The sequence below is a fragment of the Anopheles maculipalpis genome, chromosome 3RL (genome assembly GCF_943734695.1).
Source record: "Anopheles maculipalpis chromosome 3RL, idAnoMacuDA_375_x, whole genome shotgun sequence".
Taxonomy (NCBI): domain Eukaryota; kingdom Metazoa; phylum Arthropoda; class Insecta; order Diptera; family Culicidae; genus Anopheles; species Anopheles maculipalpis.
Window position 1 is genome coordinate 64,027,144 of NC_064872.1, and position 19,320 is coordinate 64,046,463.

The 19,320-nt window shown below is 43.5% G+C and overlaps 2 protein-coding genes across 3 annotated transcripts in view; one reads left to right on the plus strand and one right to left on the minus strand.

Moving 5' to 3' along the window:
- The window catches only part of LOC126562844 (elongator complex protein 5), a 561,590-nt gene that overhangs the window by 149,780 nt on the left and 392,490 nt on the right, over nucleotides 1-19,320 (plus strand). The window lies entirely within an intron of this gene.
- The window catches only part of LOC126560882 (acid sphingomyelinase-like phosphodiesterase 3a), a 50,474-nt gene that overhangs the window by 860 nt on the left and 30,294 nt on the right, over nucleotides 1-19,320 (minus strand). Inside the window, exons 4-8 of the mRNA XM_050216832.1 lie at nucleotides 14,981-15,189; nucleotides 14,520-14,899; nucleotides 2,890-3,088; nucleotides 2,671-2,780; nucleotides 2,403-2,581 (exon numbers count right to left, since the gene is read on the minus strand). Coding sequence (XP_050072789.1) covers nucleotides 2,403-2,581; nucleotides 2,671-2,780; nucleotides 2,890-3,088; nucleotides 14,520-14,899; nucleotides 14,981-15,189 — 1,077 coding nt within the window. The remainder of the gene's footprint in view (nucleotides 1-2,402; nucleotides 2,582-2,670; nucleotides 2,781-2,889; nucleotides 3,089-14,519; nucleotides 14,900-14,980; nucleotides 15,190-19,320) is intronic.

Sequence of the window (19,320 nt, forward strand, 5' to 3'; positions counted from 1 at the left end):
AATGGTAAACAAATATTTAAATCGTTAAAGTGATGCTTGGACACTTATCCCTTACAAGCTCCAAATATCAAATGCTAAAGGAAAAGCCGGCAAAAGATATTAAATTCCATTTTCAAGAAGAGCTACTCTTCAACGTAAGCTGTACCCGGGACACGCCTGACGACTTGCTGCAAATGACAACCCAACTCATGGGGCAGCGTGCTTTAGAAAAAAAAGTTTTCTGATTTCACACAAGAAAGATTATTGTTAACTCCTTCGTGTTCCACACACACACACACACGGACACGCTCTTCAATTCGATCCATCCTACAGTGCTTGTCATCCGCACACATCTTCGAAACCGGTGCCGGCCCAGTGGCTAATGCAGAAAGGAGTGGGATGGCATTTTCCGGTCGACACTTTTCCGCTCGTTTCCGTTTTTCGAGGAAGGCCGGTGTAAGACTTTCTTAAGAAGCCGGTTCAAAAGTTTTCCTCTATCTCCCTTTATTTTTCCTGTTCGCTAGATGGGTGTGCCAAGGTTCACACGGACTGGCAACTAACACCGGCAATGACATGTTCGTGCTCGGTTGGATGGAAAACGAAACCATCTTTGCCGATCGTTGTTGTTTTGTTAGGCAGCAAGGCACGGTCACGAAGGTTGCGGTGGCCGGATGATGAGTGAAAACCGAAGGGATTCGAACTTCAATCACTGCGCGCATAGATAAGGAAGGATGGGACCTGATGGCCGCCCCGTGTTGGCAAAGCCCATCGATTCCAAGATATGTAAGCCGATCTGAGGAACTTCCTGCCAGCGTGCCTTCGTCGATCTTCCAGATGTTACACCGGGATTCACGAAAGGGTTTGGAAGGCCAGTTTCCGGGCAAACGAAAGCGTCTGCGGCTGTGAACATCAAGCGTGGATGAATGATACAAATAAAATGCTAGATTACTTTACCAGCCTTCTCATACTATTTTTCTTTCTTTCTCCCTCTCTCTCTCTCTCTCTCTCTCTCTCTCTCTCTCTCTCTCTCTCTCTATCTCTCTCTATCTCTATCACTCTTTTTCTTTCTCTTGCCTATTCAGGCAAATACCACCAACCAAGGGACGCGTCCTGTCATTCCAATCCTCCCATGATATGTGTTCAAAAGGAGCAGAATTGGAATTGAAACGAGGCTGAGGGGTGAACAAAAAATGAAGCAAGAGATTTGAATCTGAATAAGCCATAGCAAATCCTAAAATTGCTCTTTTATGCGACCACACACTTGCTCGTGTGTGTGGTAAAAAGGGAGTAAAAAGCAAACAGAAGTATTCATGTCTTAGCTTTCTATTTGAAGAGTCTTTTTTCGGTCGGCAACCATCCCTTGTGGTGGTGGGCAAAGTTAAAAGAAATACCGATAGTGGTGCGGCCACCCTCAGATAGATATAGGATAGGCGCACACACACACATACACACATACACACTCATGTAGGATAGATAATGGAATGTAGTAGAGGATTTCTTTTCAGGCAGTCTTCCAGACATTGAATTCTCGGGAACTTATAGAAGTAATTTTTCGTCTTCATTTTTTTTCGGGAGGGAGCCTAATGGAGGAGCCTATCTCACTGTTCGTATGTCCTTCTTTCACATTGTATTTGAGGGGTTTTTGTCCCCCAAACAAACCACCAAAGTTCAATGGCCGTTGTAAGCTTCCGGACCGAAGCGAAAGTAAGCAAGGCACGTTAGAACGATGAGCTTTACGTTAAAACCTCCACGTTCGTAAACTTAGCCACGCGTATGTAACTGACAAAAGCTAAGGTCACCGAAACAAACAAACGAAACACACACATACATACATACAAACATACACAAAGGTGCGGTAAATACAGCAATTCCGAAAGCGAGCCTAGCCCTTGCTAAAGTTCGATCGTTCGCGATGATAAGCCCATCTTCCGCCGAGCGCGTGTGTATGTGTGAAAAGCAAACGGCGAAAGGATTTTCCGTTTTCGAGCCATGTGTGTCTGTAGACGAAAGGCAAACTGGCAACACGATTCATTGGTACGGGTGGGATAAAATATTGGAATCGTAAATGGGATTAACTAAAAATAGTGCAAAGCTCACACGGATGACTGCGCTACGGCGTTTGATCCTACTGGGTGGGGAGAATTTGTCGTTTTAGACATTGTTTTATGACATAAACAGACCCACACACACACACACGCACGATGATTCCCCCAAAGGTTGACAGGATGTTCCCAGCTCGAGTGCGAAAGAATGGATCGAAAAGATTACCCGCAAACTTTCGTCTTTCGTCGACCGTTGCCGTTGTTTATACAATCGAACAATCTTGAGCAAATATAAGCCAGGATGAGCGGTGTTTTACAGGTTTGGTGCGAATTCTAAGCGGACAAAAATCTCCAATAAAATGAAGCTAAAGTACGACTTACTTCATGAACTGCACGTCGTCCGCGTTGTTGAAGCGATCGGCCAAATTGTGGAGGGCCAACGATGACACCTCGCTCAGACCGTAGTAGTAGGTGGTAAGGTTGTACTCCGGCTGCCACACCGCTTCCTCTAGTTTGTTCGCCTGCTCTAAATCTAGATAGTACTGCGTGTAGTCTAAGACCTGCGACAATGGAGGGGAGAGAATAAGAATTTATGTTTCGTATTTATGAGCAGAATTTCCGGGAAGTTAAACCATGCTCCGATGCTTACCTGCCCTGTATCGGTGTCGAATTTGTACAGCCGCATGGCGGGATTGTTGGACTCGCTGCTTCTCCGTGGGCTTATCGATGGAGCAATCATCATCCAGGAGACGGGTTTGCCTGCGTTTTTTTAGTTGTTGTTGATTCAAGTAAAATGAAACATAATTCCACATAAATGTTGAACATAAAAAAGACAAAAATATAACGCAAAAGATTCTGCTACACTTACCAACTTCATTATAAACCACTCGAAACGAGTCCGAATGTAGGTGTCCGAAGAACTGTCCCTGAATGATCGATGAGTATCGCTTCACCAGCCGCAGGTAGCGCACGTTGTTCTTCTCGGTGAAGCTGGAATGCCCGAACGGGATCGTGTGGCCAATGTGGCGCTCGTCCGAGCCTGGTGGTATGTGTCCTACGATATATACCTGTGCCGTAGGCAAGAGAGACGATAGATACCGAATTCGATTAGATAAGATTCGAAATTTCGCCCGCCAGAACAATACACTCTCTGTATCAAATATTCAATTATAGGCCTATAAAACTTAAGACGTCCAATTGGGCGCTCAACGCCCTGCAGGACAGTGGTAAAAGTTTGCTTTCCCGGTGCCATAAAAAAGGGACACCGATCCACGTGTGCCATAGCGCAGCTAGATGAGTTCTGCTGATTGGATCAGAGCCGGATCAAGAACGGAGCTATCAAATTACTTGCCTGTTAAATTTCGGAGACGGATCGCCATATAAATGGACCACAATCTCGGGGTCGAGATGTATTGATTCTCATAAAATCGTCATAAAACCACAACCGGCATCAGGTTAAAAGCCAGGTGCGTAGCAATGTACGTCGATGGCTTTTTTTTTTTTTTTTGTTACCGTTGTTGATGTTTTGGTTGATTTTAGAAAGCTTGCCGAAATTGGTTCCTACTCAAGCTTCTAAGCTGCTGGGAAAACGAATAAAAGCTTCCACCCGAAATGGGGGAAGGCCATCCCAGCGACGATGCTCTAAAGTGCCCCTTCGAGAAAGGCGACGGTATGACTAATGGATTCGAAAGATTGGCTCGTTCCGTTCGACAAGCGACAGGGAGGATGATGAATTATAGAATGGTTCTGCTGTATGCCGATACCGCAGCCGGGGACGACGGTAGCATTGGTGACATCACCCTTTTTCCCACTCGAAAAGTCCGACCTGTCTCTGCTGTCTCACCTAGGGCGCGCTTAAACGAAGCGAACCAGAGCACAGCGGTAATGTGATTTGCTGGCAAGAGATTTCGATATTGATTTGAAGAAGCAGATGTCCTACTCAAACAAAAATGCTTCAGCCAGACATACACACACCCACACGCAAACTATGCAAGTCTTCGGAAGCTTTACATATCAAAATATTCACCAGCTCTTGGTGAGGGCTGCTTTGTTCGCCCGTGTGGCTGTGTGTATAGTCTCGCCGCACACTTGTGACAAGCGGTTGAATTGTTAATGCATGTAAGATGTAAATCTCTGGAAAATTCCCAACGAGCCAACAAAACCACCATCATCCTGCACTGCCTCTAAACACCTCCCCATCAATGGTAATGGTGATTTGGTATGGCAAATGACAAAGTTAGTGTTTGTTGAACTGGCTTGCCGGTGGAAAACCGGATTCGCTGATTCAATTATTCATCCGTCTGGAGATCGCAAATAATGGAACATAAATTGAAACTGTCCCACGATCTGACTGTGTGTGAGTGTGCCTTTCAGCCATGACGAATGGGAGATAGTGTTTGTAGAAATAAATTGTTATTATACCGCCAGTACTGCCGAAAATACTGCAGTTTTAAATAGAAAGCTCGTTTAGCAGGTTGAATAGTTAATCATTTGAGACAAATTGAAATGGAGAAAATAGATTCTTGTTTTGATAAAGTAAGCGTGAAGAAAAGATTAATCGATTTGTGAAGTAAATTGCATACATTTAGGATGAATTCCGATTCTCTGTTAAGATATTTTACGACTCTTGCACAAGCACAGCAAATTGTTCAACAAATCATCGAAACGAATATATTTCGCCACTTCAACTGTTCCCTGCAAACACTAAACAGCAACTAGCAAAGCATATTTCCGAATTAAGAAGCATGAATCGTACCGAATTCAATCAATCGCACCGGATAAACGGATTGTCCGAATCGTGAACGCTCAGATTGCCTCGTAAATCAATTCCAGCATCCATGTTGCTTTTGTTTTGGAGTTTTGTTTTATTCCCTTTTCTTCTATCTCCTACCATTCCAGGCAAACGCATCGCATCGGACAGAACGTTAGCTACGGCATTGGTATTGGGCTTCTTATGACCAATGACCCGTCCGTGATTGCCAACTTGCAATAAGCGAATCGAACAGCTAGTAGCATCGTAGCGTTCGGGGGGATAGAATGTATCTTCGTTTTCTACCATTGCCAAAAGCTTCAATGGTTCGTTTGATTCCATTCGGCCTGAATTGCATCCGATCGAGCTGATTGATTATTATGATGATTGTTCGGAATCGTTCGATTCGAAGGAGAAAATGATAGGAAAGCGGGTACAGCTACAGCTCTTTGATGCCCATTTGTCCTTGGCAGATTTTGAACGAACGAAATCAATTGCTGAAAGGCCTCTTATGCTGTTCAATCTGCTGCAAAAGGAGGCTTACGGGAAATGTGCATAGAAATCCTATTTTTCTCAGGAAGAGATTTCAGTGTGCCTACCGTGCGCACCTGAGATATGATAGAATTCTGTACTCTTTGAACATTCCCAAATAAGCAATACGGCCTGGCCGTCCCTTATGAATAAAAAAAAAAAAAAAAAAAAAAAAAAAAACATTCCCAAAAGGCAATAAAGTTCATTAGGAAAAAAAACTCTTTCATAGTTTTAAAATCATTTAACGGTTTAAAGAAAAAGTGTTGCTAACAGCTCGATTGCTTTGCTCACTAATAAAAATAAATTCTCCTTTCCTAACGTGTTGCAAATGATTCGCATTATCTTATCGGCAGCAGGAATGGTAAGTAAAACTCAGCTGTTTCCGCTGGCAATTATCTCAGTCCCACGGTGGTAATGTGCTGGGTGGCCGCAAGGGTATAAAAAAACTTCTCGCAAAGCTCGTCCTTTTAGCTACGCCGGCAAGTAAAACCGAACGCGTTCAACAGGAAACTTTGTTCGATCCCGCTGAAAACTCCCGCGCTCAAGAAGCAACATAAAGTACGCGCGGCTGCTGTAGCTGCGCATTAATAGCGGCGTTAATCGATTTTTAATTTAGTTTTAATTTGATCAGCTGCACCGGACAGCTTACGGGCAGGATGCTGATTATTTCCATTTTCCAGTCAACCAAAGCCCCCGGCACGATGGAAAGCAGATTGAAGATTGCCCAGAGGGCGACTCGGCGAGCGAAATTATATCGCAAATCCTTCTCTCCAAGGACGAGGACTTTGCAAAAAAGGGGTTTTTTCAAACAAACAGATTTGTGATGCCATCGATGCTGCCGCTGCTGCGTAAATGCTAAGAACAACATCGAAACACACCGAAGGGAACGGAACAAAAATGAGTAAAGAACACGAATAGAAAAACAAAAAAAAAAACACGCAGCAGCCAAGCACGAACGATAACGACTTTGAAAGTGATGGAAAGTAGGGCGAACCAGCATTTTCCAGCAACATTTAGTCATGCCACCCCTTGGTTGGCCGGTGGCTTTTCGATTGGCCGGAAGAAGTAGAGAAAGTTCACTCCATTTGTGACAGTGTGACACGGATAGGTAGCACCCGCCACAACGCTATTCGACTTTTGATACTCATAATATCGACCCCGCGTCTTCCTAACGCATACCGTTCGCTTTTGCTTCGCTCTTTCAAAAACGGGTCCTCTTTGCTGCTGGCGACGTCTGCAGTGTCACTTGAAAAAGTTTCATCCTACCCTCCCGGTTTCTGTTGGTAGCTACTTCGGAAGCGGTCGCGCTTTTCGCTCATTTATCGGAAAAGAGGATGGAGATTTTGCCATAAGGAAGAGCGCTTGCTAGAGGGGAAGGATGGTGAGTGGATAAACTTTTGTCCTCGTCTCCACACTTGCTCTACGCCTCACGTTCGTTCGCATGGCTTGGTTCACTGCGACGAAAGTTTGTACCGAAAGGATCGTTCAACAAATAACAAAACATGCTCGTTGGTTTGGCTCCCACACCCGCGAACGAACACCATTTTGCATGATGACTATTCTTGGGAAGTGCGATGTCACTTTTCCACAAACTCGATTGACATTTTGCACGAACGCAGGGCGTGAGGCGTTTTCCTAAGGTCTTATTGATTGCGATATTAATTACGAATGGTTTAACGATTGTCGTTTCTCGGCAATGTTGGTCAGTGCTGGCTTTAGTGTGCTGAACTACATGAGATTATTGGAGAAGCATGTTGATGTCCTGTTTTATGCTTGCCTATCGTTTCAAGATAGTAGATAAGTTGATGGATGTTTGAGGTTTTTTACGATTTTAATCACTGCGATGAAATTTTGGAACTTCGATCGTTACACACAGCTGTAAACTTAAGCAATATTACTAGTAAGTTACATATTTTCAACCACTTCAGTCAGTCGTGGCCTGTTGCTCTAACCCTTGACACCGTTTGAATTCTAGTGCCTTCATCTATCACTTCAATATTTCGGGCTTTCTGGCGTACGTTTTTGTGGCAACTACTTGGCAGTTTCTTCACACATTCATTCATTCATCTATTCATCCATCATCATTCATACAAGCGAGGTACAACATATATAAGACAGACAAACAGTGGGAGTAGTGGAGGGAAGGGGATCACACTAATAATCCGTTAGTATGGCAAAAGAGAAAGATTACTCTTAGATAGACCTCGTCGCAGTCTCCCACCAGGTTCCAAATTGGAGTGTTTGGCAACTTTCCGATGCCCCGGACTGCGTCCACCAAGACCATAGAAGATGATCTATGTCATGGTATCCGAGGCCGCAGCCACATACTTTGGAGTCGACCTGTCCTATACGATGGAGATGCGCGCCTAAAGCAAAATGATTAGACCTAAGCCTAGACATCATTCGAATGAACGCATGAACGCATGGTTCCACGGCATGTCAGGTGATCCTGACATGCCGTGGAACCAACGCTTCAAGGACGCTTGGGGAGTGATCGAATATAGAAACCTCCCGAGCAAATCGGTGTCCCACAAACTCTGCCACCGAGCCATGCAGATAGCTTGCGGGACACGCATGTACTCGTGAGATCGAAAAAGGACCCTTCCGAAGCACCCTGTTTGGCCAATTGGTTTGCCTTTTCATTGCCGAAGATACCACAATGTGCAGGCAGCCAAACAAGAGATATCCGGAATGATTTCTCAAACAATGAGCTTAAGACCTTTAATTTTTCTTTTACGAAGTAGTCCGGGCTCTTAATAGCCTTCACAGATTTTAATGCTTCGACAGCGCATAAACTGTCGGAGAATATAAAATATTCCTCTGGAGGACAAGCACTTATTATCAACAAGGCGTAAAAGATTGCGGCGAGCTCCGCTACATATATCGAGCATGGCTTGCGTAGTTGGAAATATGCCTCGGATACAATGTTATATACGCCAAAACCGATGCCCTGCTCTGATGAGGATCCGTCAGTATAAAAATGGTTGCTGTTACAATGGCCATACTTTTCCATAAAAATGCTGGGAATTTCTGTCCTGCGAAGACTATCGGGGATCATATCCAAATTGTGCTAAAAACACTGAAGACTTGCAAATAAAATGCATCAAACAGTTGCATACAATAAGGCGTAAAACATTCTACTCGAAACACAGCCAGGCAAGCTAAACAACCGCAAGCATACTATTTTCTGTAAAAGCAATATTTTCAAATGTTTTCCTTAAATCCAAGTCCAGTATGTTTGCCAATGTTGAAATAATCAACTGATTCAACGAAACAAAAACTCAATTAAAGCAATACACTTTCCAGAAAATCCTATACACTGATAATGCAAGGCACATGCGTGTTCAAGGCAATGGCAAGCTAAGGCATTGTTTCACCATTCCTTTGTAGCGATGTCATTCCCACATCAGATAAACGAGCCCAAAACCTCATTAAAGTAAAGAGAAGCGAAAATTAATGGAACAAATGAGGACACGCCATTGAAAATGTCCTGTGTTTCCTTGCTGGCTATTGAACTAGCTGAACTTTTCAACTTCAGCACTGTTTTTTCTTTCTGCTGCTCCGGCACTTCGGCAAGTGTCAAATGTTTCACCTGATTCAGCCGAGTAGGCAGAAAACCCCATGCCCGATAAGCTTTGACACGTTTCACAATGTGTATGTGTGTGTGTGTGTGTTGGCCGTTTTGTCCGCTAATTATCTATGTTTGGTTTTCCACGACCTGGTCGTACCGTTTTTCATAACCACAACCCACCCCAGCGTGACAGTGTACACATACACAAAATTTTCACACACACACACACACAAACGCTAGAATAATGTTTGCACCTAAAGCAGGGTGAGCTGAGCTTTTGAATTACAGGACATGTCCTCGCCAACTCTGTGTGGAGCGTTGTTATCAAAATTTAACTCCCCTCTGGTCAATACACTGGTCACCCACGTAGCAGCATAGTATGCGAAAGCATAAAGTAACCTCCTGGGAAAGGCCTTTGGGGGGGAGGGGGGGGGGAGATGGTGAGAGAGAAAGTGGTGTTAACCCGCTTTTCTCCCAAACGCGCCAAAGATCAAAGCACCAATTAGTAACAACATTCGCGAGACCCTCTTCTACGCGTGAAGCACGCACACATACGCACGCACGCACAGTGGGATAAATATTTGCACAAAATGAACGATTCACATGGACGCGCATATGTCGTCAAAAGTGTGGCGTCCTCACCACCCCAGCCAGCATATGTACGCAGGATAATGGGAAAGTTTTGGTTTAATCAGCATCGCTTTACGCTCGCGAAACGCTGGTGAAATAAAGGGAGGGTAGGTATTGGAAGGAAGCCGGAGGGAGTTAATCTTTGCTTTATGGTGTGTGTGTGTGTGTCCCTTTTTCACGCTTCCATTTACCGGTGCGATAAGCGAGTTGTGTGAAAGTGCGAATCAACTACACCCATAATTAAGCTCAACCGCATTTGGTGAAATGGAAGTTTTCCCGTTAATTCACTACTTTTCACCGGCAAAGTTTACATTCACCGTGTGGCTACCGGGACACCGGGGAAGCCTTATTCTAGCTTAAGAAACTAACGTTTATCGCTAAATCTTCGGACTGGGCTGGGTGCTGCTTATAATTAACGACTTTCCCTAATGGGCTTCGGTCGGGAGACAGTGTAGTCGGCCAGTTCTTACACAAGGGCCGTTAACACCTACCTTTGGTTGCCATCATTACCTACTGCCGGTAGCATCATTACGCACATTTGCTTAAACTCCCTCTGTGTGTGTGTGTATGCGTCTACAGGCATCTACAGCTAGCTTTGTAAAAATGAACAGCTCTGGAGGTGCTTTAGTTGATAAATCCTTCTTTTCGCTATCTTTCATATCTTACCTCAGGCGTAGCTCATTAAAAAAGCGTAGAACTTAAGGTGTGCACAAAAAATTCGGCTTTATCCTCTCGCTCGCTCACACACACACATCCCGTCCGAACGTAGAACTGACTATGGGCAACAGATTAAGAAACATTTCTTAACCATTAGTCTACGGGTCGGGAGCTTACTACTTACATTTTTCTCTTTCATTTATGGGAATGATGCGTACCGAAGCAAGCAGCTTGAACTGATTTAAAATTAAAACCCGACAAAGCAGGAAGGCAAAAACAGAAACAAAAGAGCACACCGTTTTGCATTCATACTGAAGAAAGATATCCCGCACTCGCCCTCCTCCGACACCATCCTCCGATGGTGTCGAAAGATGGTCTCCAAAAAAAACACCCAGTACGCAGCATAACGAGAAGGAAAAGAATTAAGTAAGCAAAAATATTTATAAAAAAAAAGATTGAGCTCACCCGCAACAAATTCTGAAAACTTCATTAACCAAGAGATTAACAAGCGTGTGGATAATGGACGGGATTTTAGGGGTGGAAAGTCTTTGGCTTTGGTAAAGTTTTTTTTTCCAAACCTTCTGTGTTTCGATTCTGATTACCTGCGTTTTTTTTTTCGTTATTGGCGCAAGTGCAAAGTGTAACGCAGCTTCCCGGGTGCTGTTTGTTTGTGCCACGCTACGCGATATGGGTTTTAGAGCGTGTACAGTGTGCGGGATTCGACATCGTTTTAAAAACCGCCATCGGCAATCGGACCCTAATCGTACAGCAAGTGCAGAACATACACATCCGAAGCACCACGGTATTAAAACAATTTCTCTTTAATGAGCAAAATCCTAGTTCTCTGTTTAAGGCTGCTCGGGAGCAGAAAGCAAGCATTAGGAGTTTAACGCAAAAAAAAAGGAAAACAAGCGTCCAACCATCCCTGAAGCACGAATAGCTGTTAAGAAGGGATTTCTCCTGATCCTTGGCAACACCAATGGTACGGTGGTGGTGTCTTGGCTAAAGGTTCCACACCACTGTCCCGTTCACTGTGAAGCATCTCGCCTGCCAAAAAGGAGCAACGTTTCTGTCGGACGTCTACCCGCGTGCCCGGATGGATGGATTGCACCGGGAATGGAAGCAAAAACTGTGCTGCTCCACTGTGTTTGTTACACTGTAAACAGCGCGAAAAAGATTACACTCGGAATCTTGCCGCGTCATCCCAACCACCCTCCCGTAAACTTCTAAACTCCTGTTTCTTCTACCACCAAGCGAGCAACTTTGCTGCGGGACTTTTTTAATTAATTTTAATTTTCCTTCCATTCGCCCACCTCATCGTGTGCTGCACACATAGTTCGGGTCGGTGGAGTTTTTTATTTTATTTTTTGCTCCCCCTGGTTCGCTTTCAATTCCGTAGGATGCACCGGTGGCTGTAACAAACAAAAAAATTGTAACATCCTCTACGTTTTTTTGTTGCTAGCTTTTGTGCTAGCAAAAAAAAAAAAAGGAAACAATCTCATAACCTCACCGCCAACACTAATGGTGATCCTTTTTTTTTTGTGCGCGAAAGGATGAGAAGCGAAAAAAAAAATTACAAAACAATAAGCCGAACCAACTAAGTGTAATAGAAAGTGGAAGCAAAGCGTTTCGTAAGTTGAGAAAAATAATATCACGTCTTGGATAGACAATGGAACGTTGGGATTGGGAAGGATTTCGCGCTCGCTCATACAAACCGCTCTGAACAGGGAAAACTTGGGAAGAAAAGAAAACACAAAACAAAGCAAAAATAAAAGCAAAAGATACTCCGGAGTGGAAAAACTTACTACCACGCTGCAATGGCAACTGTTTGCAACCAGCGCTCGCACAGCTGGCTGCAATGAAGCGCTCGAGCATCGTGACACCGTGCCCGATCTTTACCCATCCAGCAAACCCCCCCCCCACCCCGTGCCGGTTATGCGATTCGATACTCATTACAAGCAGTTCGTTTTGTTTTGCCATTGCACTTGCCACCCGGCTTTGGTGACCCTTGCCCTTTTTGGTGGAATGTTTCTGCGACAAAAGGAACACCGTTGCCAACGGTTTCGGTGCAACTGGTCGCTTTTCGGGCCGTCACTGCCGGAATCGGATGCTGCTCAATGTTTTGAAAGACTACAGTGCTTTGTAGTTTTGTAGAGAGAGATTACTTTTTTTTTGCGTGCATGGTTTGTGTTGGTGAGAAAAACTTTTCCAACCGCAACTATGGCGCCGGGGTTGCGTAGTTGGTGGGTGGGGTTTGGATTGTGCTGTTCAATTTCGAACGATAGGTCAAAAGGCGTATTAAAGTTTCACCCAGCTTTTCAAGAGAAAGCTTCCCGCATGGAATGGTTGTGCATTTATGTGTCTTTCAAAAGATGTAGGAAAGCTTAACTTTTAATTTCAGGTACATTTTTTAACATCATTTTCGTTAAATTCCTTATCAAATGTTCAATGCATTGATTTTTCATATGCGTTTAAAGAAATACATTAAATAGTATACTTTAAGGCGCAAACGAAGACATTTTTCCCACGCTGGCTTAGCTGGCTTAGGTGAAGGTGTATAATTGGCAAAGGCCAGTGCCGAGACCGAGAACAGAAGTCCGGTTGATGCGGGAGCAAAGTTATACAGCAAACCGATTATACTACAAAGCAAACCGATTATACTACAAATTGAGCAAATTTTTTTATACGAAAAACGTATTACGGCAGACGAAACTGAATGCTCACATACGTTTACGAATCATCTTTTGTTGATTTTTTATTTTGTTTATTAAAATCGATGGTCTCAACACAACCATCCACGAGTATGCCCAGGATAAGGCAAAGAATAAGGAGGAAATGCCTTATCAATATGATTATAAAATTTATTCAACACAAGCAGTGTTAAAAATGCGGCACTGGGCCTCAATAATTAATTATAAATAAAATAAAATCGATGGACCATAAAAAGTCCCTTAGAAGCTTTCTTATATAAAGCGATTACATCGTCGGTGCTGGAAATTTAATAAGGTTCCCAACGCCCTGTCAGTTAGGAGGCACGAAGAAGAACAGCAGAAATAAGAAGTATCAGAAAAGGACGACGAGGTCAGGTAGGAAACGATCGATTCAATCGAAAACTTATCACGAGCGGATAAAGATCGGAAAGCTAATATAAGCGCGCGCGAACAGCGGACTAATTATTTTGCTCTTTACTGTATCTCAAGAGCTTAGAAATAAAGAAAAAGCTCAGCTACACTGAAAAGGCAAAAGAAACCGCTCGTTTTCTAACATCGTCGGGGTTGTCAGTAAGAGGTAGGACGCACAGGACGGATACAATATAAAAACACAAGACATCACATGTTTGGTTTGAAACGATCACAAAACATGTTGAATTAACACACATAACCAGAAAGAGATTAGAGGAATCCAAAACCAAATGAGGAACCTGCAGCGACCTCGCCAGGATGTATATATTACAGTCTGGAGAGTAGCGTCGGCGAGTTGTTCCGGTGGACAAGAAGTCCCGCCAAAAACAGTCTCTGTGCGTTGCCGTTATCCTGCCTTAACGATTCGATGCCTAATAGCTCCAAAAAAGCAAGGCAAATCGGGCAAAATTGTGCTTGATGGACTCTAAGCGAATAAGGCTGCACTAAGCAATACAAAGTCTTAATCTTAATTATTTCAGCAAATCTATCAGCGGATTTCCCTTGGTGACGACGTGTTATAGCTGCTAGCCACATTCAAGAGAGGAAGGCTCTGAAGCATTTTTGGCCCTCAAAATCAGCCTAAGCTTGCACTCACTGCTCGTGCAGCTAATTATACTCGCCGGGGTCAGGTGGGCTGTTCATGTCAAGAGAATGACACGGTAGGACCAAGATTGTTAAATACTTCTAGGCCTTTCATATGTATAAAGAATGCGTGCTTGATCCAAAGGTCAGAAAAATTGGATATCAGATTTGCAGACGAAGGCAATGAGTTTACATTACATCACAGCACAAGCGGGCTGTAAAACAACAAGAACTATTTCCATACAAAACCCCATCAAATTGATAGAGACTACGCTCAGTGCCCGTTGCCGCAAAAGTTTCATACTCTCACTTGTCAATCAAGTGTGAACGGTTCTGACAGAGACTTCACGCCTTTTTGTTGATTGAAACGATTCACACTGCTTGTACTCGCTCAAATTTGTGTCAGGAATGAGTGAAAGCTAAACAACATGCTGGTTGAATTGACAGGTCTACTGAATTTCATAAACAGGGCTGCAACATGAAAAACCGCTACGGCGTATACGTATAGGCAGGTTTTTGGGAGCGGTTAAAATTTTTTTAAAAACAAAATGAAACCAATGTTGCGAATGGAATTTGAATACAAAGGCAATACTTACAGTTTCCTTATTTCTACTCGACTTTGCTAGAACCTCCTCCAGCCACTCCCACTGCTTTTCCGACTCGTGGCTGCTTGATCCCGATAATGCACTGGCGTGGCCACCGATACCACTGTCCGCTACGTTGCTACTGCTACTATATCCGTTCCGCCGGTCACTGTACAGATACCCGGAAGAGCTACCTTCCCGGGCGTGATAATGTTTGCCCGTATGATGGTCACCGTAGTGGCCGCCCGCTGGGTAGTGGTAGGAGCCGTCTGGCCGCTGCTTTACCGCCGACGAGTGCGACTGCGAGTACTTGGCGTCGTGTCGCATGTAGTTCGTATTTAAAGCTATTATTCTTAGCCTGCTCTTCGTCTGTTCTATGGTATAGTAACCGCCTGGAAAGTGCATAAACATTAATAACAATTTTTATTACGTTTCCCCTCCCCAAGGTGTGGTAGCAGTGATGGATCGCTTACCTTTTTCGAATGTTTGTAGCGCTTCCAGTGGCAACCAGTGGCGCCAGAGATCTCCGAGCTGCTCGAAGTTGGCACTACCATCCTCATGGCCAAGCACCGGAAACACAAACTGTGACGGAAACGTTCGGCTCATCAGCTCCGTAATGTTACGCAGCACGTCCAATCGCTTGGTTTCGTGCATTCGCTTGGCAGAATGGGAAAGACCGTCACTGTAATGGGAGAAGAATAAAGATAAAGGTGGTTTAGATGACGTATTATTTGAGTTACCATTTATCGTCATTTGTATAAAATCTTCAATTTAGTGATCATCGTTCAAATCATCGATCAAAATCATCGTTTTCAATAGCATTACAACAGCCTGTAATTATTGAATATTTGTACGTGTTTTCAATTCGTTCTTGTAAGATTCTTCGAATTAACAAAAGAACTAAGGCTTGATTCACTTTTATTGATAGCCTTGAGCCTTTATTGATAGAATTGGCTGATAGCAACGATTGGAACAGTGAAAAATGGCTTGAACAAAGATAAAAAAAACCATATTTATGGCTAAGAGCACTCCGTCGATTGAAAGGACTTCCAACGGCCTTCAGCAACGATTAAAAGAATGTTTGGGCCAACAACTACCTCTTTACAACGCATGGTAGCCAAGATAGTACTGAAAACGATGACCAGTGGACGAAAATAGATTAAGTTCTGATTTAAGAACTGTATAACGAGTTTATTTTGTTATTTTTCTTAAAGAAATGTGTTTCCTGTGAAGATTTAAAAATGATAAAACATATCAACAACTACATGGTAGTCCTACACGAGAGAAAAAAAAATCTTAAAATTTTTTTCACACCATCCAGTTTACAAATCACATCAAACCTGTTGTTTACGAATAGCAATTTTTAGCAGCACGATACTTGAACTCAGTAGTAAGAAGGGATTAACAGCGAAAATAAGGTCAACTCTGGCTCGACCTCTATTTTCGCCTGGTTGTGAATTTAATTTGAATTCCAAGTGTAATTGTATGCTGTGCCCCGGGTCGCAGCGCTACTGAACACCCCAAGCAACTGTTCCGGGTTCGCTTCACTTCCCTCCCCCTGGACACCGACAGTGATTATGTTGATCGTCATTACGCTTCGTTTGGTGCTTTGTTGGGCGCTAGATGGCTAATGTTCCATTCAGTGTTACAAAAAAAAAAAAAAAAGACGCAAACCATACTAAGTGATATGCGGCTAGAAGAAAAGGGACACTTGTACGCTGTGCTGTTTTAGCGTCTCTCGGCCTAATGTAGCGCTTCACTGCTAGTGCAAAAGCCGCTAAAACAAAGCACCATTTTCCGGAAGGCGTGTGTTTCTTTGTGTGTGCTTGGGTTTTTTTAAAGCACTTTTGTACATTTTTGAATATTGTAGGGTCTATTTTCTTGAGCGTGCAAAAACATGGAGGACTGTGTTGGTGCTGGGAAGAAAGAAGACATGCACTACGCGCGGAAAAACACGAGCAACACGACAATGAGATGACAGTTTTCTGCCTCAACGCCAACCAATACGACGGGGCGGGGAGATTGTTGATGGTGAGAAGCGGGCGTGGGCGAGGAGAACACGGGAACAGGAATAAGATAGATTTTCACATCAAAACCACCAGCCTGTGGTTGCTCATTCCACTCGCCGCACATCCGAACCCGTGCGACTGTGACAACGCCATTTGCAATGGAAATGAGTGCACGATCACGAACGGTGGAATGTGTCCGTTGGCTTCGGGTTTTCTCTTTTTGTCATTGTCATTCCGGCGTTCCCCAGCAGCAGCACGATGTACCGTAATCTTTGAGCCTGATCTTATTGAGGGTGGTGAGGCATGAAATTTATTCAAATCATTCAAACGGTTCCGACTGCAGGGCAACTCAGTACTTGGAGTCTTATTTTGCTTTCTTTTTCTTGCAACAGTCAAGCCCAATTTTTGCAAGTAGCGAAATTGAGGCGTACACACACACACAAAGAATGTCTCGTTAGGTTTCGTTCACTCCAAAAACCATCCTATTCACACGCACGTTAAGGGTGTACTTGAGGGCGATTTTTGAAATTATTTTCTGTTGAAAGAAATATAGAAATACACGCCGAGAGGCAAATGATTCGATCGAAAGGCTTGCCTGGTGGAAGCATAAATTTAAAACCAATCCAACAGCGACAGACTACACCAGACGGACAGGCCGAAAAGCTTCCCAGGTTGAACAGAGCACCAAAAAAGAAAGCACGTGCAACTATGGTCCAGTTTTTCCAAGCTATCTGTCCCTAGCGGCAACGTATTTCTATCCGCAGTGGATGGAACTTCCTTTTTTGTGTGTCGCTTTTCTACTATCCTATCGTCTTATGTGCTTTCCAAAGTACTAAGTGAACGGTGAGTGAATATCAACCGGATAACAACCGGATCTACCGGTGCCGGTACAATGGTACAACAGTGACGACGACAAACGGGTACTACGGGCTGTCCTATACAACAAAATATGGAAATGAGCTTCAATAGATTTTCTGCCATGACTCGAGGGCAAGAAAATTTCGATCCATTCAAAGCTCTGGCTGGTCCCGGGATTGAACAAAGCGTTGGACTGGATCGGTAGAACAGTAATCGTGGGCAACGCATACAAACTGGAACCGGTGTGCGGAAAAGAAGGACAAAGTGAGATATTGACAATGAGGCTTGAATGGGAATTTTAAAATTATCGAACCGTATCGAATGAACGAACGAATGTATGAGAAGAATGGACGAATTATCCCTTCTGCGTGAGGTATGACCTTTTTCTTTCTTTTTTTTTTCACTCTCCCCTGAATGGATTGTAATCGAAACGATCCGGAACGAGAAGAAAGGGCCTTTATAGCAGGAAAAAAAATAGAAGATTACCTCGAAACGTTCCAAACGAAAGATTCAATCGCTTAAGCTTCAATAAATATCCTTTTGCCGTGACATTCCAGAATTAGCTTTTCGTGTGCGGACGAGCGGCGATCACGGGTGGGCAAAATTTCAAACATCAGCATGACCGCGTGAGAGGTCTTTTTTATATATTTGCTTCTTTTAACCATCGCCGAACGGAATGCGGCAATAGGTGTAAGGATAACGCAGGATATTTTTGGGGCAGCTCGATGAAAATTGATTGGAAATTGTTTCATCGTCAGCTTCCAGCAGCAAGATTTTGCTCAAGAGCAGGTACAGGAAAAATAAAGCCGAACAAGCAGTTAAGCACCAAGAAAGCCCTGGGTTGGACTTGAATTTTGATTAGCTTTGCACGTCTTGAAGGTGACTGCTAGGTGATTTGGCTAAAGCCGCTTCGGACACGTTCCTGGCAGACAAAAGGGCACGCTAATGGGCCATCACTGTTTAATGGAATGCAATGGACGATGAGCTGACTCCTATAACACTTATTCTGCCCGGGAAAGCAACATCTCACAAGCAGGACGCATACTTCTTTTGGTTGATGATTTGATAAACAAATTACTTTCAATGCAACCTTTTTGCAACACATCGCTTCATTACACAGTTGAACTTGAGAATCACTTAAAATGATTGTTTATTTATCCGGAGGCATTTGTTGTTGTTGGGGACTGTTCGTTAGTGGAACTGTTGGTCGGTTTTCCAATTTAATATTTGCAATAAAATAGCATACATTTAGGCGTTCTCGATTTTTTCTCCGAGTTTGCTACAGCACAGGTTTCATCGAGTTTCCACAAACCCATAGGCACGAAAAAAATTCAAAGAAAAACACCCAACCCCGGAAAGACTTCTACACGACTGAATGTTTCGTTGGTTTGTACAATTTTGTTTTCGGTTTCGAAGAATAGCCTCATGCTTCAAGTTTCTTTCTCGTTTTTTATTTTATTTTTTCTTATTTTTTCTCAAGCAGCAGGCGTAGAGCCCGAAAATGGAGCTACTTGCAGAGGCTTCAATGCGCGCAATGTTTTATTCACGAACCCGAATACACACACTACTGGATGGGTCTTTCGAATCGGTTCGTTCATTCGAGTTTTGGTCCCTTTTTAAAATCTTTTACCGGCTGTTACCGCTTGTTCGCAGTTTTCTACAAACAACAGCAGTAGAGGCATCTTTCCTTTTTCCTGACGATCGACAACAATTTGGTAAAGATATTGTATTTGTAGCTGGATGTGCCAGCCTGTTGGGGGCCGGTTATCCTCTCTGTTGGATAACAATAAATTGAAGATGGAATAAAGAATTTAATTTTAGCTTCGGAAGGGATTCTTAGCATCGAATCGGGTGGAATAACACAATTAGCTTCAAATTAATTTAACGAATCGTGCTGTGTCGAATCGGTGAGCTAATGGTTAGGTGTTTTGTTAGCGTTGGCTGAT